This window comes from Mastacembelus armatus, chromosome 19 (genome assembly GCF_900324485.2).
Source record: "Mastacembelus armatus chromosome 19, fMasArm1.2, whole genome shotgun sequence".
Lineage (NCBI taxonomy): Eukaryota > Metazoa > Chordata > Actinopteri > Synbranchiformes > Mastacembelidae > Mastacembelus > Mastacembelus armatus.
Window position 1 is genome coordinate 677,568 of NC_046651.1, and position 22,941 is coordinate 700,508.

Consider the following 22,941-nt stretch of genomic DNA (forward strand, 5'->3'; position numbering starts at 1 on the left):
ATTCATTTAAATTGAGGGTTTTTGGCTTTGGACTTGTGGTTGGACAAAACACAGTGTTTCAAGACATTGAGCACCATGGTGTATTCATCTGAATCTAGTTGTCATATAAAAATAGTCACTAAATGATTTGATAATGAAAAAAATAATTTGTTGCAGCCCTTGGTGGAGAGGTAGGACCCTACCTGGTGTGACCCATGTTAGCCTTGGTAGCTAATCACAATAGCACACTGGTCACTATTTAAGAATGCATTGTTTTTTAAGATGGTTTGAGATTAGTCACTGGCAAAAAATACTTGTTAGCATTCACCAAAGTTCTTCAATGTGAGAATCCTCATTGTACGTCAGAAAAATCCACTTACTGTTGCAAATTCATTCAAATGAATTCATTTAGCTCTGAAACACGCTATTATGAATGTAGCAAAGCCTGCAAGCTTGTTCTGGCAGTCATAGTGCACCCTGAAATCTACCTATATTATCTATTTAACTAAGTACCCAAGGGGTAGTTAATCCTGTAATTCCCATTTCCTCCTGTGTAGAACAAACTTTGCATAAAGAACAGATGTGACAATGTAGCCACATGGATAAAGCAGCAGAGGTTCCCTCTATTGTCAGATCAGTTTAGCAGCAAGCTAAATCGGGGCAGGATGTTTTTTTAGCCCCACATGCTCATGAATTTTTCAGTCTGCACCAGCTACAATATTAACATAACCTAAACCCTCTGAGGGTCAGAAGACGACCATTCTCTCACTGCACTCAACCTACTGTGGATGTTTACGGCCATGCTAATCAAATTCTGTCACTTCATTTTCTTATCACAGTTGCAAACATAATCAGTTGGAAAGCTTTAAAGGAGGATAAGATCCCTGATTGCTTGGCCCTCTTTGATTATATTAGCAGAGCAAAAATCCCTAGAGACCCCATGTATTCCCCACTCACCGGGGCTGAGAGGTTGCCAAATGCCTGTGGTAATTAAGCAAACTGAGTTGAAGTGAAGGACTGTGTGTGGCGAGGCACTTCATCACACTCTACCTTCCCGGCTCATGCCAAGTGGTAAAGAACAACAACTGGGGATATGTTTTCCACCTTGTACTTCATGTGTCTGCTGTGGGAAGATTTCAGGGCCCTCCTCAGAGTGTATACAGTACAGGAGACAGTATACACACTATGTTTATGTGTATTTGTCAGGGAGTGTGCCTGCTTGAGACTGCACTGCGTGACACTGCTGTTCTCTAAAGATGAGATAAGGTGTCTGTCAACTGGGGCCTCACAATGAATCCCCCACTCATTCTGCAACCGATGCATATTTTGTCCACCCCAGTCAGTTAGACTTGTTATGAAAAGGATGGTGTTTATTCACCATCTCTGTTTGAATATTATTCAGGTAGGTGTGAAAAAAGATAAGAAATCCTGTCTTTTTTTCTTTTTGATGCTTTATTCGCTCCAACTTTTGCAAACTTTTTAGCTGTGTGTTGTGATAATGGTCATTATGTTAATGTACATCACAGATCACAGCACTTAAAAGATAGGACAGGTGATCCATCCATCATCTATACCCGCTTATTCCTTAACCAGGGTCCCAGGGATCTGCTGGAGCCTATCCCAGCTCTCTTTGGGTGAAAGGCAGGGGTCCACCCTGGACAGGTCACCAGTCCATCACAGTTCAACATAACTTGACATTTTAAAATGATTTCTCTTGAAAATAAATATTTGCATATTAAGAAATGTTTCTTGTAAAATAAAGTGTATGGGATTTTTGTAAGAAAAAAAAAACAGAAACTCTTGGGTCTTAATCTTTAAAGAATAATGCAGTTTTTACTTGATGAATCTTCTTTCCTCACCAGTCCCTGTGCTCCATGGAAGAGTTCAGAAACCTGGATCGAGACATTGAGGGTTCAGCCAAACGCTGGAAGAAGTTTGTGGAATCAGAGTGTCCGGAAAAAGAGAAATTCCCCCAGGAGTGGAAAAACAAAACCTCTCTTCAGAGGCTGTGCATGATGAGGGCACTGCGTTCTGACCGCATGACGTATGCTGTCAGGTGAGAGGTGAAATCATAGCTTGGCCTTTGCTCTGTGATCTTTAAAGGATTTTATTGACCTGTGCTATTTGGTGAAAGAGTAAAGGTTAAAGCCCTGACCTTTGGCTTATAGTCTGAGGTGACAAGGCACCTGTATTCACCGCTGCTATATTTGTTGCTCAGAGGTGTAATTACACAGCTTTGCAGGTCCAGTCAAGTAGCGTCATTATTAAATGAGCTGGTAGAAATAACCCCCATGTTTTGTCACTGTATCAAGCTGTGGGAAACACTAACAGAGGGCAGCAGCTAGTCCACAGACAGGAAATAAACCTGAAGATTCTCTGATTCCATCATTTCAAATGTGAGATGCTGCACTGATCTTTTACAGACACAGCTAATTCACTGATCAAGAAAATAATAGAAAATTAAATTGATAATGAAATCTCTCTCTGATTAGCTTTGTCCAGTATGGTACAGTTAGCATAATTAGCATGAGTACATGGAACCTTCAGTTGAGTGTATCACATGACCCTCATCTTGTTGACAAAAATCTAAGGAGTCCCCTTCAGTATAGTGTGATATATGCATTAAATAAGCTAAATTAATGGAGTGCTTGACCAATGTGCAATTTACTCATGTACCTGTAGAATGAAAATAAATTATTTTGTATAATTCAGTTTTTATTTTGGATATGGTATTTTTGTGAGTGATAGTGGTGTGTACTTGCAAAATCAATGAAGCAGGAGAAATTCAGCATGAAATTGCTGTACTTTTGAATAATCCATAGAAATACCATTTACTCTATGCAAGCTTTGTCTTCAAATAAACTTCCAGCAAGGATTAGAAAATGTGTAGTGTCTGTTTAGTGAGAACTGAAGGTCAGAACAGCACTAAACAAACCATGATGTTTGAACAGATTCAGAGGTTGAAGAAGCCACAGATAACACCGCCGTGACTAGAGTTACTATGTTTTTAGAAGCAGCTGTCTATCGCACTGTACTAAAGAAGAATCCAATCCTTGAATGTAGTCAGCTTGTCAGTCAAAGATAATAAAAAATATCAAGGAAAACTGATTCATGTTCTTCCCACAGAGACTTTGTAGAGGAGAAACTTGGCAGCAAGTACGTGATTGGCAGAGCACTGGACTTCGCCGTCTCCTTTGAAGAGTCAGGTCCAGCTACGCCCATGTTCTTCATCCTCTCTCCTGGAGTTGACCCTTTGAAGGATGTGGAGAAACATGGTAATACTCTTGGTTGTTTTATCTTTAATAAGCTGTGAAATTCAGCCTTAGAGTGTGTTCTGAATTTTATGAGAGCATATACGTTTAACCATTTTATCTGCCATTTCTGTTTATTGTGGGAAGGTACTGGGTTTTCCTGGATTCTGCTTATTTAAGTTAAGTGTAGGCATAACTGCATCCATGACTTCCACTTTGATTCCTCCTGCACAGGATTAGATTCAGAATAGTACTCATAACACCTGCTATGTGTCTCTGCTGTGATATCAGACATCACTGCCAAAGCACAACAGGCTCTAGGTAGATTGAGGGGATTATACTAAAGGTCACAAATATATGAGACGACAGCACTGGTGCATTAGGGGCAGCAGAAAGTAAATGTCATTGGTTTGAGAAATACTTTACATTCCTGTATGAATCATTCGAATGGCAGCAGGACACTCTTTTGATTTTTAACCAACAATGTGACAAAAGTCCAAACATTTGTGTTGTCACAGTCTGATGCTTTGAATCTGCTGTCAAATGGTTTGGTCTGTGGGTATTATGTGTCATCTGTATGAAATTTTCAGTTTGCAGGGATTGTATCAGTTTACTGGAACAGAGATTTCCTCAGTGTTTCTGCTATAGCTGATTACCTATGCATTTGCCAATAATTGTATTTCTGTATTCAAGTAATTTATTATCATGACTAATGTATTTTTTATATGTGGTTAGACTACCTTGAAAGTCCCCCTTAAACAAAGGAATCCATACCACAGATCGATTTTGTCTAAACAGTCAAATGCAGCAGCTGTTGTCCAGAGCACACAGTAGTATTTAGGAGTGTTTCTGATGGCTTTTCTTTGCAAAGACTTAGATCTCAGGCAGCAGCAGGTGCTTAAATCAGTTATGGACAGCCCTTTGACCCTGTGTGAAATTCACCATCGTCTTCTAATATAATAATAGGGAGCACTTTACTGGAACTGCCAGTAAAGTGATGTGTTTATTGATTATCAACACCCACAGCATCGTGAATTCCATCAAAGCTAAAAGTAACCAACTACAGCAGCTGTAAAGAGAGCACGATGATGAGTAGCAGCACCTTTTCCATTATAGCTGTGACTATTGGGTTTCTCTTTAGTATTAGACTTCAATTAGATTTTCATTAGATAGGCGATGTGATTTTCTATGCTCTGTAGGGGACTAATATTCCAGAGACAAACCCTCACTATCTGCCGGGTTTCAGGTTGGAGTTTTAATGAAACAGGCAGAAGTAATTGTATTGTTTAAGTGAAATCTCAGTAGCAGGTCAGCAAATAAGGCTGAGTCACTGACCATCTGCTGACTGTGAAGTTAAACACATACTGTGACTTTTGAGAAAATTTGCTTTATTCAAAGTCTTACTAAGAGACAGAAGTGACGGCACTTTAACTGTCACCACAGAACACTCATGCATTGAAGCATTTTCTTAATTTTTCCCCTCTAATCATCTGTGTTAAATATTAGTTTGTTACCTCTCAAATGTTTAGCCTAGCTTAGCACACACTACTGAAAGTAGGGGGCAATGATGGGTTTGAAAACCCACACAGACATCAGGGGAACATGCAAAACCCACAAAGGCCCCGAGGGTCAAACAGGGTTTGAACCCAGAACCTTTTTGCAGTCTTATCAATGTGTTGCCCCTAAATACAAAATTTAAATAATGTAAATAAGACAGTTTTAGGCCATGTGCTAAGCTAGACTAAACATATCTGAGAACTACATTTATATAGAGCCTACAGACAAAATAGTCTAATTCTAAATAGGATGAAATAAGTCAATTTTCAACAACATATCAGGGGAGTATTTCGGTTTCTAATGTTACTTGTCTCTTGTCTTTCAGGAAAGAAGCTGGGCTACACATTTGACAACAAGAATTTCCACAATGTTTCTTTGGGTCAAGGTCAGGAGATTGTAGCTGAACAAGCCCTTGATTTGGCAGCTAAGAACGGTCATTGGGTGATATTACAGGTACAGTATAACCAGAGACATACCGTACAGACAGATAAAAAAAAATCTCACCGTAGTACTAACTACACAAATGCCCTATGTGGTAAATCCCATCCACTGCACAGAAAAGGTCCCAGATCATGCAATAAATAGTGAGCAGAAATCCAAGCAGCACTCATGTAAAACGCATTTTGACTGAGGGGTACTGTTACATTGTTTTCACCACATACTTAATGGAATGCTTGTGTTCCTCCCAGGTTTGTCTGCATGAAAAAATTAATTTAATTATCTGTGGAAATTTCCTAACTCAAAGGACTATGACATTATACTGTACAATGTGTACAGTCATGCAGGCTGTTCTCTTCTCATTTGGACGGTGAGGTTGGAGTTTGCATTTTAAGTGGAAACCTTGCTGGAATTCTAATGAGAAGTATCGACACCCTTTTCTTTTAATTTGTACTGCTGGAACAAATTCAAAAAAAGAGAGAGAGAGGGAGAGATTGGGATGCCATCATTCGTTGTTCCGGACTCAGGATAGCACAGACAAGCAGTTGTTTAATTACCTTTGCATAAGAATCCTGATCAATAGGCTTAAAAAGGCTTTGTCCCCCTGGCAACAAACCTCCCACTTGCTATATCATCAGCTGTCCATTTGTTTTCCTGCTGAGAACCACCCCTGTGGTCCCTGGCAGGGGAGGGAGAGGAAAACTGAGGGGAGGGAAGCTATCATATTCTCATCGCTAACCATATCTTCTTCTGATAGAACATTTCATCTTTTCTCTTATGTTCCTCTTCCCAGCCTCATATTCTGCCACATAACATTCATACTTTAATCTTATGATTTTCTTGCACTGTATCTACCCTATTATCAATTTTCACATACTCCCACCTTTTCCTCTAACCTGTTATATCCTTCTCTCCTCTTCACCTTGTCATCTCAGCTATCCTTCTTCCCTCCTGCCACCACTACCGTCGCAGTCACAGTCCCCCTTGGTTTTCCTGCTGCCAGGCCCAGCTCTATCAGCAAAGGGCCACATCAGTGGCATGTTCCCCTTGACCAATGGATAATTATACTGCAGAACAGCAGCTTCAGCTCAGATTGGCCTTGGAGACAGTAATGCAGCAACTTTGAAAGCAGCCCACTGGGCTGGAGGAGGGGGAAGATGGAGATGCAATCAATTGGGCAGATTGGAACTGAATATCCTACATTGGTATGGCAGTGGGAAGGAAGTGGCCTAAAGTCACCAGGCTTTTCACATATCTACTGCTGAAGCCTCCCATTTTCAGCCAGTTGTAGAAAAGCTTTCTAAAGAGCCAAATGGATCGGACGTCACCCAGGTCAACAAGGTCCCCGTCAGATGCTAGAGAACCAGGGCAACCTGATGAGAAATGGGTTACTGGAACATGCTACTATATGAGTAACCCCAGGGAGAGGGGTTACATAAAAAGGATGGGTGACCTATGGCAACTTCGAAACCCACCATTTACACTAGTGCCAAAAAGAGCTATAGAAGAGGTGGAAGGTGAAGGCAACAGTGGCCCCCTTGGTAATCGGTACCCACGGGGCTGTGACCCCCAAACTGGGAGAGTGGCTCCAACAAGATCCCATATATATAATAGATTTTCAAAGCTGGAGTTTGTAAATTCCACTTTCGATGTTTTCCTGTACTGATATCCTTAATATTGTTCAACACAAATACACTAAGATTCTTATGGATAATTTAAGTTGACTTCATATAATACAATAAGTCAGAGACAATAACATCTAGAAATTGCATGAATATTGCTTATAAATGTTCATAGCCTAGAACCTGGTTTAGCTTATTCATCAATGCTATAAGCCTCAATTGGTGTCCAAGCCCATTAAAAACACACCAATGATCTGCATCACGTTTCTTCCTTGTTGAACGCATAGGGTACATCTGTTTTTATAACAAGCTTCAAATATCATTTTCTAGTGACCTCTGCTCCATTTAAGTTGCTTCACTAGCTTCTTGCGTTACTTTATATGCTTACCTTGAATTTAAAACTGAACTGAATAAAGTTGCTGAGTGTATTATCAGTTTTAGAAAGGGTATTATTTAGCTATATGCGTGCCATTTTTTGATTTATTCACAACAGTCTGTTATGCTGTCAGTGCCTGCAGTGTCTGCAATCCTGCGTGTCTCCTCGGTTCTGTTTGCTATGTTGCTACGTCAGTTTGGAGTCTGGCTGTTTTTCCACTGTAGGGCCACCTCCTCACAACTGGAGCCCAGCTGTGCAGCTGTCCGTGGCGCTGCTCCTTGATGAATATGTTTTTGTGTGTGTGAAAGACAAAGATTGTGTATGTGTACACCTGTGTATGTTTATATTTGATTGAGCTGGCGTGTGTGTATGTGACAGGCAGTCGGATGTGCCACTGTGCTCGCCCTCAGGTTGTGTTTGATAGCAATGCATCAGAGACCTTGCCGGTGGTGTCCTGTAATGGATGTTAGATTCAACTTCTATATAATTATGTAAATAAATGGTGTAGTATCAGCAGCAACATCATAAGGGCTGGGAGGCCAAAAGATGTTGAGAAAAGGAAAAATGTTGCACCTGAAAGTTAATTAAAAAGCCATAAAATAATGGCTGCTCCTCTGTCTCGCACGTTTGTCTGTCAACCTGCCTGTCTCTCTCTCTCTTTCTCCGTTCCTCCTATATCTCCCCCCCTGCAACCAGAGGATGAATGGTTTCATTACAGTGACAAGTTCTAAGGCAGTCTCTCACTTCTGTTGGCTCACTTTATTGCCAAACTATTTACATGCCAAGAGGAAGGGTTGTGCTGTTGCTTGATGAAAAGCACTTTAATTTGTATAGCATTCATTATTCTCTAAGGCATTAAGAGGCCAACTAACTTATCCACTTCTCAGTTTCTAGCTACTCCCAGACACTTCTTTCCTAGAATGTAAAACTTTTTTTTTCAGTGAGTTTCCCAAAAACGGACTTTCCTTTTCCCTGTTGTGTCCTGTCATTTGGAAAGAGGACTAACTTTAGCCATCATAAGGAAGATTAAATAAGGAGAGCAAAGGGAAATGAGAAAGTAAAGAGGCTTATGAATTAATGACTGCAGTTATTAGTGCTGTAATTAGATTTAGGGAATGGGCATTGCTGCATGGTGAGGCATGGAGGGCTTGGGCGACTCCTTATCATTCACTGGATATCCTGTAGGTGTCAGGACAATTGAGATGGAAAATTGAGCTCAACCATGCTTGTGTGATATTACAAGTCAGCTCTGCTGCCCACACTGCATTGAGAGATGAATATGCAGAAGTCAGGCTGAAGTTATGCCAGAGAATGGTTGTTTAATGTCAGCAACCTGGAAATTGGTTTCAAGTGCTATGTACCATTTAATTTGGTGCCACATCAAAGTGACAGTGAAGAGAAGAGAATATGCAACATTTTAATTGCCCGTTTTTTGCTAGTTGTCATTACAAAAATAATAAATTATACAGGCAATTCCAGCATCAAGTACCTTATTAAGCTATTATGTGTTATCCATTAACGCCCAGACTTTCACAGATATCCAGCAGAGAACATTATCTTGCTGTGGATTACGCTCTTTACTCTCACAAACGTGAATTAAAAATAAACTAGCTTGTCCCCTGCCAATCTGTTATTTTTCTGTTTAACCCGTTGCTGGATCTGTCTCCTGTTCCTCTGCCTGTAGAATATCCACTTAGTGGCTCGCTGGCTGGGCACTTTAGAGAAACTGCTGGACCAGCACGCAGAGGGAAGCCATGAAAATTTCAGAGTCTTTGTCAGTGCCGAGCCGTCCTCCACCCCGGAGAGCCATATTATCCCACAGGGCATCCTGGAGAACTCCATCAAGATCACCAATGAACCGCCTACTGGCATGCACGCTAATCTACACAAGGCACTGGACAACTTCAACCAGGTAACAATCTGATATTTCTGGAGGTCACCTGATCATGATCTAGTCGTTCCTGGTATAGCATAGCTAAATAGTGTACATTTACTTACTGTACGTACAATTTTGAAGTATCATACCTGAGTATGTTAGTTTTGAACTACTTTATATAACAATATGTAAATTATTACTAGTTGATGAAATTGTATGTACTGTAAAAGCTATCACTTGTAGCGGTAATTCCAGAGCTACTGAGTGGCTGCAGTTGCTCTTAGTTCTACAGTGCATTTTACCATATTACAGCTCATTGTTTTAGAGCCTGAAACAAAGTGTTTTCTTCAACAAAGCATTTATTCTCAGAATAAATTCTCTGAGGCAGAATTTTTTCTCACAGTAGTCAAAAGTAGCCGCAATTAGATACAACTTTAAAATGCTTCGTATAAGTCAGTGCATTATTTGTAATATTCTAGTAATATAAAATCGCGCGCCATGTGGTTCCATGGTACCTCCTTTTGAAGAACTCATTTTCCTTTTTGCAATGAATGGCAGTTGAGACGACAAATGCCTATTTTTGCTCCAGATTTCTCATCAAGTCACCAATTTGCCAAAATGTAGCAGCTAGCAGATGGTGGAATCACCTTTCACTCACCCTGAAATTGCCTCTGACCCATGGAGGACAGATGTGAATGTAGCACATGCTAACGTTAAAGGCTTGTGTGGTTACATTCTCCAGGGTGACAGTAGTATTATGTGGGATTGGAGATCACAACCAAGTCAATTTTCTGCTCTTTGTGTTTATCAGAGAGTGGCCAGACAATATGCTGCTCCAGCTATGGCCCCCTGAGTTACAATGGAGCAATCCACCACTGTGTCCTGGCTTTTCTTTAGCTTATCTGGGCTTTGTCTCTATCTAAGTCTTTCCCTAATGTTTTTCTGCCAATGCATCTTCCTCCTCACCATTACCTGCATGGTCGGCTTCCTCCCAGTCCTTATCCGTTATCCTTAGTTTGCTGACCTCTCACTGTCTGATAAGTGCAATGTTCTTGTGAGCCCTGCCTAATGCAGAGCCACAGGGAGATCCACTGGGGTAAGTATGGAGGGAATATTCCAGTCATGTGGACTCAGTGAAAGCTAATCAATGTTAGGCTAACTCTCTGTAATAGCCCACTCGTGTGGCTAAAGCCAGCACTAAGCCAGAGAAATGAGTTTCTTTCCTCTTGACCTTTTCATTGGGAGATTCATATATCTCGACTGCCTATTTCCATCCCCAGAAGCCCGTGAGCAGGAGTCTTGGTGGGCTTAAATTTAACGTCTTACGCAAAGGTTTAGGGTTTTACTGAGATAACAATTGTTTTATGACTGTTGTGAAAATAAACTGTTATGGATTAGCAATTCCCTGTTTACTGAAACTGACCAATTCAATGCATCTGTGATATTTTGGATTATTCAGACTCATATATACCCAGATGCTAATCTGAGTTCATTGATGTTGAGGTGTGTTTTTCAGTGCAGTGGCAGGTGCATCCATATGTGATCTTTTTCTTTTGGTGATCTGACTGTCTGTCTCTTCTCTCCAGTCTACAAGTCATGAATAGGGAGACTGTGCATCTCTTTCAGCTGTTTTGAGCAGAGGAGTACTGTGCAGAATATTAACTAAACCTCCAAAAGGGTTTGTGTGGTAGTGAGTCTGCATTGTACTTGTGTGTATGTGCACGCACTATGCAGGAGTCCCGAGGGCACTGCAGCAGGAGAAGTGAAAGGGGCTTCACTGCTGTACTCACCATGACACATCCTGGAATAAAGAGAATTCAGCCTTCCGATTTCCACAGGGGTTATTGGCATGCTTATTTAACTGTCTCTCCCCCCAGAGATTACAGTGCCATTTACGTCCAGTTTTTTATCTGCCTGTCTGGAGTAATGAGCCACAGAGACAGTTGGAGGCTGAAAGCGCTTGACAAGTCATGACAATTAAAAGGGAATCTTATCGTTGGGTTTATTGCCATCTAGTCATCTCATTGTTAGTGCTGCACTGCTGGGGACTTAAAATAAAACACATCATAGGACTACCTGCCACAACTTTTTACCTGTAACATACCATCATGGTTTTGTTAATGCAACTCTACAGTTCAGAAGGTGTTAGCAAGCATCTGTGTAAATATGTGTAATGGTGTGGTTTTCTTTTCCAGGACACTTTGGAAATGTGTGCACGGGAGAATGAGTTTAAGAGTATTTGGTTTGCACTGTGCTACTTCCATGCGGTTGTGGCAGAGAGGAGGAAGTTTGGTCCTCAAGGCTGGAACAGATCATACCCTTTTAACACCGGAGACCTCACCATTTCTATTAACGTCCTCTATAACTACCTGGAGGCCAATCCCAAGGTACATGTGGTTGTTCTTCCTGTGTATTACGAAACCCACGGTTTATGATCTTAATTGAAAATCTAATCACGTGACCTCAGCTAAACACTACAGGCCACCATCTAGCAAAGCATTATCCCCTCTGTGTCTAATTCTAAGGTGCCATATGATGATCTGCGTTACCTATTCGGTGAGATCATGTATGGGGGTCACATCACAGACGACTGGGATCGCCGCCTGTGTCGGACCTACCTGGAGGAGTTTATCAAGCCTGACATGATGGAGGGGGAGCTGTACCTAGCACCTGGCTTTCCCTTGCCTGGAAACCTGGACTATGACAGCTTTCATCAGGTGAGTTAGATAAAGCTAGATTCATCCAGCTATTCCAGTGCGGTAGACTACTTTAAAGATTAAATAATTTTATTCCAGCCTTAAAATGGTATAACAGTAAACAAAATAGCAGGATCAAGTTGAATTTAGGTAGGATAATGTTACACCTCTGTAGGTGTTTTCTCTGGCCATCGGGGGTCCCTGTGTGCTGTACAGCACCGTTGTAAGCTCAACACACGACTTAAGAAAAAATACAACACACGAGCAAACTAAGAAAACATTATATTTATGAAGACATTTGCAAAGCAAAAAAAAAACTCTTGTTGCCATGATGCCTTTTAGCCTGACAGTATGTGGTTGTGTTTTCAGTATTTGCAGTGTGTTTCTGTTTAATTATGTTTTTAGTCTTTGGAGCTCAATTCTGTTTTTTTTCTACGTGTTACACCTGCATTTTTTTAATTTGCTTGTCTCTTTTCATGTGTCTTTTATGAATTGACCTCTCAGGGCCACTGAACCCAAGGGGCTTATATGTTGGCCTGCAAGTAATGGTTTAATATTGCTGTAATTGAATCACTGTAATTAAAAGCGTTTTCTTTCTTTATCACTATCCCCCTCGTACAGCGTAGTGCTGTACAAGTCGATGCTAAATCAATAACAATAAAACACTTCCCATATGGGCTCCTGTCAGGCACCGCTGTGACAGATGAACCCAAATGCAGACAGCAGACTGACTTAAGAGTAGATAAACACCTTTAATGTCCACAGTACCAGAAAGGCAGAGTCCACTTCTATACCCCCTTATTCCTTAACTAGGGTCCCAGGGATCAGCTGGAGCCTATCCCAGCTCTCTCTGGGTGAAAGGCAGGGGTCCACCCTGGACAGGTCCCCAGTCCATCACAGGGCCACATAGAGACAAACAACCTCACACACTCACACTCACTCCTATGGGCAATTTAGAGTCACCAATCAACCTGACATACATGTTTTTGGACTGTGGGAGGAAACCAGAGTACCTGGAGAAAACCCACACAAGCACAGGGAGAACATGCAGACTCCACACAGAAAGGCCCCTGATGGGTTTCAAACCAGGAACCTTCTTGCTGTGAGGCAACACTCAGCCACCATGCTGCCCGAAAGGCAGTCACATTTGCCTGTTTGAAAGGCAGAGTCAAACAGGCAAATGTCAAAACCGGGTTAACAGTCTACATAAGCAATGTTATCAAGCACTAAGCCAAGGGGTAATCCCAAAATGGAATAGTGGTCAAACACAAGATCCTGATGTGACTATGAAAACAGGTAGCAGGCACTAATCGTGACAAGGACAGCAACTCAGGGTTCAGCAACTAGGTGCATTAGAGGACCGGTATATATACACCGGCCACTGATAACTGAATTAGATCAGGTGAGACCAATCACCTAGTTGCCTAGAAAGACAACATACACACACACATACACACACACACACAGAGGGAGAGAGGCAAAAGGGTGGAGAAAAACAAGGCAGAGCAGACCCAGGTGAAACTAATCAACATAACTAAACATAAAGCTACCTGGGAAAAGCCCAGGTGACACAAGAAAATGACACCAGAATGAGAGTCCAAAACCCAGGTCATGACAGGCTCCCGTGACATAACAGATTGTAGTTTAAGTTATATAAATATTTCTCAGATTTCTCAGATTTCTCAGCTGCTCTGTAGCTGGAACATCTATCTTGGAAACTTGAATATTGAGCAAATTAAGATGGGGAGGTAAATGCTTCACTAATCAGTATTTTTATATCCAGTTAGTTCAACAGTTGGACTAAGTATAACGTGAAAGTTGTCTTACCATCCCTGTTTCACGATTATGCAACACACCACAGCTTCATCTGTGTCTTCCCTGTGTGACTTTGCTTTAGACCTCTACAAACATGATCTGCGACAGCTCAGGGCGTCGTCAGTTTACAGCTTCACCTCAGTCTACCTCACTTTGCCTGTCATCTGGTATTACTTATCAACACAGCATTAACACAGATATTGATTGACAGCCTGACAGCAGGCAATAGGGGAAGGTCTTGTGTCAAGTGTGGCAGCATACTGTAAAAACTAAGACATTATTCTGTTCTTTAGACCTTATGGATACATCATTCTTTAAAATGAATAAATAAGCAAAGCCAAACACATTAGTTTACTTGGGAGTGTGGACCTTCACTGGTGTCTCTTAAGAAAAACTCATAATTGCCAACAATTATATGAGTTTAGGAAATGTATACTTGCCAGATTTCCCCAATGAGGTACTCGGAGACAGAGGGATTGGCTTCCATTCACTTGTCTATCAGTCAGGATGTCTGGGGGTACATCCTGGCTTGTCATAGCAGCTTTAGTGAAAGGGCTGGATCCTTTCATATAGTTGTGCTCTTAAGTTCACTTGCCCCTGGCATAATTTGAGAAATGCTGGCCATTTTTTTGGAAAATATCACGAAACATGCAGAACATGTCTGCCTTTTTAAAATCATGACAACTGCAATTACTAAACATACTATCTGAACACATTCCTCATGAAGAAAGGTTTTCTGTGTGATCCTTTATATCTTTTATATCGCCGGTATTTCTCATTTCTCAGCCACTCAAAGTGCAACAAAGATTTCTCAGAACCAAGATGGCCGATGGAAAGCCTGAAAGACTGCATAGCTTAGAAGTAGGAGTGATTTTACATTGCACTGAACAGTGTTAGATTCTGTTAAAATATACAGAAGTGACAACATTTGAAATATTATTTCATACTTTTTACATATACGTTTTGTGAAGTTATTTCTTCAATTAAAAACACGCATGCAGTGGACGTGTAAGGAACTCCTTGATAAAAAAAAATGAATGTCAGTTCTTTCTTTTAATACCCAAAGAGTATAAAACACGGTAGCTTTGCCAATTCATGCATAAAAAGGTTAACTGTCACCAAACATCCAAGCTGAGGGCTGAGTGGTTCAGAATTGGCTGGAAAAGGCCTGGGTGTGTGCTTCAGCGCCTTTTAGGGAATCACCTCCCTCACAAGCAAACTTATAGTACCTATAATAAGAGGCTCAGAGAGACATGAAAAAGAACCTGGTGACTCTGCATTTTTACTCGTCTTTCAACAATATACAGGTGTATGCAATCACAGAAGTTAACCAGCAAGTATGGAGGAGATCAAACAAGCTGACTACAAAGTGTTTCTGTATTAAAGGCCAATATATTTTCCATCAGAACTTTCATCAGGACATTATGATTAGAAGAGCTTTTTTATTTAATGTAAGTGCTCCACAAAAAGCAGCCGTTCCCAATTGAGCTTCCACTTTCATCTGCACTAACTTAAAAGCATATTGATATTCATTATAGAGCAGCAGATGGAAAATGCCACATTTCTTTTCCTTTGTTATAGTTATAAGCAGTCTGTCAATTGATCCTCAGTGTTTGAATCACACCCCGAAATATCTCAACATTTATATGGTTCCATGATTTTGTCCTTTGTCAGCAGTACTTTACAAGAAACCCCCGAGTGGAAAAGAAAGACTTTGGTACTCTTTAGTCAGGAAGTAATTGCAGTTGCCAGTCTTCATGCTGTTCATTTAAAATAATCTAGATAAAAGTTACAGTTGGATTTAAGATAATGTTCAAGTTTTTCTGGAAAAAAATGACATCCCCTTTATTTCAGACAGGATTTTGTAAAATATTAAACCTGAATGTGTTATGTGGTTGGTGCAGGATGCGGTGCAGGATGAAAGGAGGTAAGACCCAAATGCAGGACACAAAGAGTTTTATTTAAACCTGGATCTCCCAGGACTCAGGCACAGAAAACAAAGAGTTCCTGTACGGGAATGAAACGCCACCTTCGTAGCGGACAGGCAGGCAAAATATACAAAGTCCCTGTCCGGGAACAAAACGCCACCTTCGGTGTGGACAGGCAGGCAAAACATAAAACTCACCACGGGTAGCTAGTCACATATGTCAATGCTCCAACAAAGAAAAACAGGTGGTATATATAGACGGAGAAGAGAACTAATCAAGCACAGGTGAAAGTAATATAACTAATAAACACAAAGCTACCTGTGACTAACATAGGACAACAGGAACTCAGGCACCAAAATAAAAGTCCAACCAGACACAGAAACAACCACCTCATGACGGAATGAAATCAATTTGAAGTTCAACAAGAAATCAGTAAATGTGGGTTAACACTCCTCATGATACAAGCTTTCTGCACTGTTCTGACATGATTTCTTTTGCTCCAGTATATTGATGACACCCTACCAGGGGAGTCACCCTACCTGTATGGCCTTCATCCCAACGCTGAGATTGGCTTCCTCACACAAACCTCTGAGAAGCTTTTCCGCACAGTGCTGGAGATGCAGCCCAGGGATGGAGGAGCAGGCGAAGGCAGTGGGACAACACGAGAGGAGAAGGTAAGGACAGTGGCTTATATAGTGAATCCTTATGTCCAGTCGGGAGAAAGGGAAACTCATCTGTGCATTAGCAAATATTGGCATTTTTTTAAATCACACATTATACTTATTCATTGTCCGTCATGGATGAAAAATGTGGACTGATGAACTTTGCACAGTTGTGCTCATACATTTACATTCTTCTGGTACAAAATATTGGCCATTTTTAAAAGTTTTAAATGACCACACAGAAAACTTTTCTTTATAAGGAAAGTGGTTAGATAGTATCTTTAGTATTTGTAGTTGTCATTATGATTTTGAAAAGGCAGACACGTGTTCTGCATGTTTAGCTATATCTTCCAAAAATGACCAGTAGTTCTCAAATTGTGCCAGGGGTATGTAAATTTAACAGCACAACTGTATATAATGTAGTAGTGTGTAAATAATAATTGAAAGTACTTCTACTTGTGTATAAGGCAATTAATAACCTCGCTTCTTCTTCATACCTGTCTGATCTTCTTCATATTTACACTCCCAATCATACTCTAAGATCATCTTCTCTGCCCACTCTTGTTCTTCCTCATATTCGCACAACTTCTATGGGCTCTCCAGCCTTTAGTTATGCAGCTCCCTATTTATGGAACTTGTTACCCCAAGATGTGCAAAATAGTGAAAGTCTTAATGTTTTTAAATCCTGCCGAAAGACACATCTTTTCAGGCAGGCTTTTATGTGATTGTTTGTATTCAGTTTTTCTTTGTTCTTGTTGTAAGGTGTCCCTGAGTGTCATGTAAGGCGCCTATAAATAAAATGAAATAATAATATAATAATAATAATATAATTGATGAACATCTAATTGCAAATCCATGATCATTAATATGTTGCTACATGAGCTGCCAGAATTTCTGGGAAGCATTTCCATCACACTGTGGAGGCTGACTGCAGGGATTTGGGCAGGTTCCAGCATTCAAGTTCATACCAAAGCTCTCGGGTGGAATTGTGGTCAGGGCTTTGTGCAGGTCAGTCAACTTCCACACCAAAATGGGACCCTTTTTGGACTTGGCTTGGAGCGCTGTCATATTGAGGCAGGACAGATTAATAAATATGAAAAACAGCTCCAGACTACAAATACACAAGTGTATGTGGACAGTGACATATTTTTGTTTGTATATGGCTAATATCCATATACAAATAAGAGGTTGCTTGTGGCAGGGCTTGAACAGACACTGAATACATAATGCTTCATTAAAGCTTAAAGCAAAGTGTTTGATTGCTTGTTTTTCTCACAGTGTTCTGTTTTCAGAGTGCAGTTTGTAGTAAAAGTACAACTCTTAATAACTGTGTCTGTCCGTAGGTAATTTATTCCAAACCTTGTAGGAAATCTTGCTGAACCTTGGCCTCAGAGTGTCACTATTCACTGGGTTTCTTTGATTTGCTTTACGCTTATTTCTATCATCACTTTCAAGTGGCCACTGATGCATTAGCATTGTGAGCCTGTTACAGTCTGAGTGATGGTGAAGAGATGAAGCGAGGACCCAAGTGCAGTACAACAGTCTTTATTGGCCTGGACTTCAGGAAACTCCTAAACCAAAATAAGTGTCCATACAGGAAATACAAAAACTCATACATGACAGAGCCTGAAAGCACTGTCTTCCCAGTTTTCACAACTGAACAGATTTTTTCCCCTTAAGCAGTTTTAATTGTGTCAAAATAATCTTATTTCACTAGTATCATTTCATCATCAGTAGCATTTATATTCTATGTGTTATATGTGAGGTTTTATGTATGTGTTTTTCTGGCATCATGATTCCATTAAAAGGAAATATTCTACATGTGAATATTCTATTGATGGCAAATAGTAGCATGGTACATTTACTTATGTACTGCACTAATTTAGACTTTAGAGGTTCTTGTTCTGTACTGCTGTTCACATCAAATATTTTATTAATCTTGGAGCGGAAGCACATAGATGGATATAAATAGTTTTATACATCAGCTCCACTACATTTTGGATGGAAATAACTACGTTTTGCTCCACTGCATTACGCCACTACCATTACTTAGATTAAAGTGGAGTTAATCTAGTAGCTTTGGCTTCATGCAACTACATACTGGAATACTTGAACCACTTGCTATCTTTGAAAATTTTGGAACTCAACTGGAATATAAAATAAGGTTCTGTGAGTTGGAATAATGTTGGTTGCACAGAACGAGTTTTAGTATGACAAATTCACTTATAGTGAGTGAGGTCTGGAAAGTAAGATTGTAGTATTTGAACTCAAGTTATGATTCCGATACAATACTCTGCTTTGAGAAGTCAAAGATATCCTCAGCAAAAATTGTATACAAAGGTCTTTTACAAAGACAACTGTCTCACTAAACTCTGGGAAAGTGCGGCAGATCCTAAATGTATGATGACAACAGGTGACATTTTCTGGTGCTACTGCACACTGAATTGAAAATAAATTACACACCAACTGTTCGAAGCCTCTGACAGCACCCAGGGTGATTTTTACAGGGATGGCATTTTCTGGTGCATTTTCTGGTTCAGTACCGCTGCAAAATAAAGCTTATCTGAATGTAAAAAGTCAAACAAATACTCTGTCAGAGAGAGTGCAGCCTTGCGCACTCCCTCAATGGAGCAAGTGTCACTTTTTTAATACCATAAATATGGGTCTTGGTTGTCTGAGTGTTAGCTTTGTTAAAAAGTCATTTATGGTTACTGTTGCTTGAAACAAGCAGCAAAATCTGACTTATGTTACAGGCTTTTGTTAAACTTGTATTACCATCAGTCTGACTGACAAGGATGTTTTTAATCATAAAATAAAACTTTCTTAATCTTGATTAAATTAAGAATTGATGATTGTATTTTGTTCAATGTAAATTACCAGTGATACAGTCATATTTTGACAATTTCCTTGTCCATTTCCAGCCTTTTCTTTAAAATGATAGTGGTAATAATCTGTTTCTTTGAGAGATAAATATCCTGTGATGTCTGAAAACCCCAGAAGGTCATTTAACAATGCTTCCAGCTATTTTAAACCACAATACAAAAGGGTTGCAAACAATTTCTGAAGTTGTGACTCTCTTTCATGTTTGTGTGAAGTACACAATAAAGTACACAGAGAATGCATGTCATTTCGAATGTGATCCATTTGAATTTGTGCGGCATGACCTTAATGGAATCCACATTGCAGCTGTTAAGAGGAGTAGTCGTGGTGGAAATAGGAGAAAACAGTTGCACTCTGGCAGACTGACTAAAAAACTGGTTAAGCCTGAGATGAAGCTAAGTCTGAAGGCAATCTGAGCAAAGGGTGTTTTCATAAAATAAGATTACCTGTTAAACCAGATTTACCTGTGTGGATCAGCTTGAAGACACCCAGAAATCTACCTATAAAAATAAAATACCTGGGGAGCAGCCATCCTGTCTAAACTTATAGAAAAAGTAATTTCATCATTTGGAAGCAGGCTGTTACTTATATGAATCAAAATCCAACTGATAGTGAACTCTAAAGTTTCCATGGTGAGTGCTGCAGCAGCTAAAGCTCAACTTGTGTCACTTTTGGTTTGAAGTGTGCTTTTTTAATTGCGGAGGTTTGGTTAATTGTTCCCGCCTTGAACCGCGACCTTATTGTGGTGGAGGTGTTTCCGGAGTGCCCGGATGATTCTAGGAGCTATGTTGTCAGGGGTTACATGCCCCTAGTAGAGTCTCCCAAGGCAAACAGGTCCTAGGTGATGGGTCAGACTAAGAGCGGTTCAAAAGCCTCTTATTGAAAAGTCCAAATCAAGGACTGTGACGTCGCCTGGCATGGCATATCCAGGGCCCCACCCTGGAGCCAAGCCTGGGGTTGGGGCTTGCACTCGAGCGCATGGTGCCCAGGTCTGTCCCGATGGGGCCCGAACGGGCAAAACCCAAAAAGGGGATGTGGGGCCATCCTCCTCTGGACCCACCACCCTCAGGAGAAGCCATACAGGGCTGGGAAACCAGAATTTCCAGATAAATGTCTGATTTACTGAAGTAAGCCTGCTTTTGCTGGTAATCTTACTTTGTGAAACATCTTAGCCAGTGCATGGTGTGTGCAGTCTGTGTGTGTATTACTTTAATGTACTATGATGTGTGACCTTTCTGGCTCAGAAGCCTGGATACTCCTGTCCTAACAGATGACAGCCATGCAGAGCTTATGAACAAGGGCCACTTTGTATTCAGCATGCTTAGTAGCTGCCAGACCCAGATCAGATATTTGAACTGAAAAATCCATAGATATGATGACCTCATATCCTTTGTTCAGCACCTAATCCGTTGATTGATTACTAATGCTGGGTGCCCTGGGAAAATGTTGACACAGACATTAGCTTTCATCACTTACCCACAAAAATATGATGTGAGCATTGATTTTCTAGAGGGATTAGACTGTTATTGAAAACAAAGAGCTACCGTTGCAAAATATATCTTCATGAATATTTATGGAGCTGTCTCTTTCAAACTAACAGTTTCTCAGGCTGTCAGCGTTGGCAGCACCAAGATTGTCTGACACAGATAACGCCAATGTCTCACCAGTCTTTCATTTCAAGGAGTATTCTCTCCCCTTTTGTGTTTTTTGTCCTGAGTGTTTTTAATTGAAAATGTTAGCTGGATCAAATAATATGTGATGCACTCCTTCCTATGTTATCAGGTACGGGCAGTGCTAGAAGAGATTAAGGAGAGACTCCCAGAGGATTTCAACATGGCTGAGCTGCTGGCGAAAGCAGAGGAGAGAACGCCCTACCAGGTGGTGGCATTGCAGGAGTGTGAGCGCATGAACCTCCTCACCCAGGAGATCAGACGCTCCCTCCGTGAGCTCAGCCTGGGACTGAAGGTCAGGAGACTATGATACTAACAATGGGCTAGTGGTGATGATGATGATGATGACCATCATCATACATCTAAGACTACATATTAGTTGCCATTAGTTTGTTTACAGTTGAGTGAAGTATTTAAATATGCAATGTCTGATTTAAACTATGAACACAACACAACCATAAACAGTTGCTAATTTACGCAATTCTTCAGTAGGCCAATCAGAAATTTTTGCTGCTGCTGCTTGAAAATGGGCTTTTGATACAGGTGAGAGTGAACCCAAACTGTAAGCTTGCAGACTTTCAAAACAAAACAATGAGCTATGATGAGTTGGTTGATAATGCTGTGTCCATATTATGCAGGTAATATCACCCACCGTTAATGGAAATGATCACAACAGCTTTAGTATTTGATCTCAGGTGTGACAAAATGTGATAAAATATGGAAAACGTTATTTAGATGTTATGGGTTAACAATAACTACATTGTTGAAGTACTGTAAGTACAGAGGCACATAGTTTACACTTTCAAAACAGTAAGACTCCTTACTCAGTTCACTCTTATTAGTCACTATCATTCCTAGACAAAATCATCTCCCAGGAAAAGTGGACGTCTGCACTGGAGCCCTAAAACCAAAGCTCCATCCTTACATGGAATTTGGAAGCATTACTGCCACTAAATGAAAATATTCAATTTATTGCATTTTTTAACATTAAACATATTATATGACTAGGCGCATAGGTAGGCTTTCACAGTGCTCATAAATTTACATACCCCTGGCACAATTTAAGATATATTGGCCATGTTTTGGAAGATGTAATGAAACATGCAGAACATGTGTCTTTCTTTTTAAAATCATAATGACATCTACAATTACTAAAGATACTATCTGACCTGGTCCTTAGCTGTGTACTCATTTACAGTTTTTAAACTGTATGTGTGACACATAAAAAAGAATTTAAAACATTTTAAAAAAGCAACCTCAGTGTGTGCCTTAGCAAACTGAGGCTAGGGTTAGCTAGAGGCTAGTTGTGCATTAGCAAAGCCTGAAAAGAGCTGAAAAACATCATTATATATATATGAACAAGATTTATTCCTCTGCATGGGCAGTAAGCACAACACATGGGCCCAGAACAACTCTGCTGTATTCAGACATATTTAGAGTTGATAAACTGTGATAAACAGCAGGGCTACATACTGACAATCTCCTACAGACACACAACTAAAGAGCTGCTTGCTAAAGCACATGCTTGTAGTGGCAGTCAGAGCCCCATCAGACACCCATTCTCTCCAGCAGGGAGATGGAAAGTCCAGTGGCTTCTCATAGTTGATATGCACTGTACATGCTATAGTAAGTGGTGGTCAGTCAGTTTCTCCTGTCCTTGACCCTCCACATCACACATCAGTTGTTATGCCCTCACTCTTAAATATGCTGGGAGGGAGGCTTCCAGCTGAAATTGAAGAAAGCTCTAAGTTATTACCCTTATTAGTCCCACAATGGGGAAATTGCATTACCACCCAAAGTGCACACACACAGCAGTGAACACACACCCGGAGCAGTGGGCAGCCAGGTGGGAGTCCAGTGCCTTGCTCAAGGGTCTCACCTCAGTCATGGTATTGAAGGTGGACATTAGGCCACGACTGCCCACTATATGCAACGCAACACATTTTAACACAAAAACTACATTTTCTGACAATCTGCTGGTTTGACTCACTGGCTTCTTCAAGTACCAATAAGATCCTTCCACTCCTTACAGATTTAGAACTGCCATCACAAGTAACTTGGTCATTTGCTCCAGTGCACCAAAGAAATTCTTCACACACAGTCTTTCACTGACATATTGTAATTGGTAGCACTGAAGTCAAGTAAACTGGCTCCTGCAGCATCAGCTAAACCTGAGGCCCTTGTGGAACTT

The 22,941-nt window shown here is 40.6% G+C and overlaps 1 protein-coding gene across 3 annotated transcripts in view; it reads left to right on the forward strand.

Moving 5' to 3' along the window:
* Positions 1 to 22,941, forward strand: part of dnah9 (dynein, axonemal, heavy chain 9) — a 117,576-nt gene that overhangs the window by 89,078 nt on the left and 5,557 nt on the right. For all 3 annotated transcript variants that reach the window (XM_026315463.1, XM_026315462.1, XM_026315464.1), the window contains 8 exons: positions 1,842 to 2,035; positions 3,106 to 3,254; positions 5,113 to 5,240; positions 8,908 to 9,135; positions 11,295 to 11,486; positions 11,625 to 11,816; positions 16,042 to 16,212; positions 20,863 to 21,045. In XM_026315463.1, the coding sequence (XP_026171248.1) occupies positions 1,842 to 2,035; positions 3,106 to 3,254; positions 5,113 to 5,240; positions 8,908 to 9,135; positions 11,295 to 11,486; positions 11,625 to 11,816; positions 16,042 to 16,212; positions 20,863 to 21,045 (1,437 nt within the window). The remainder of the gene's footprint in view (positions 1 to 1,841; positions 2,036 to 3,105; positions 3,255 to 5,112; positions 5,241 to 8,907; positions 9,136 to 11,294; positions 11,487 to 11,624; positions 11,817 to 16,041; positions 16,213 to 20,862; positions 21,046 to 22,941) is intronic.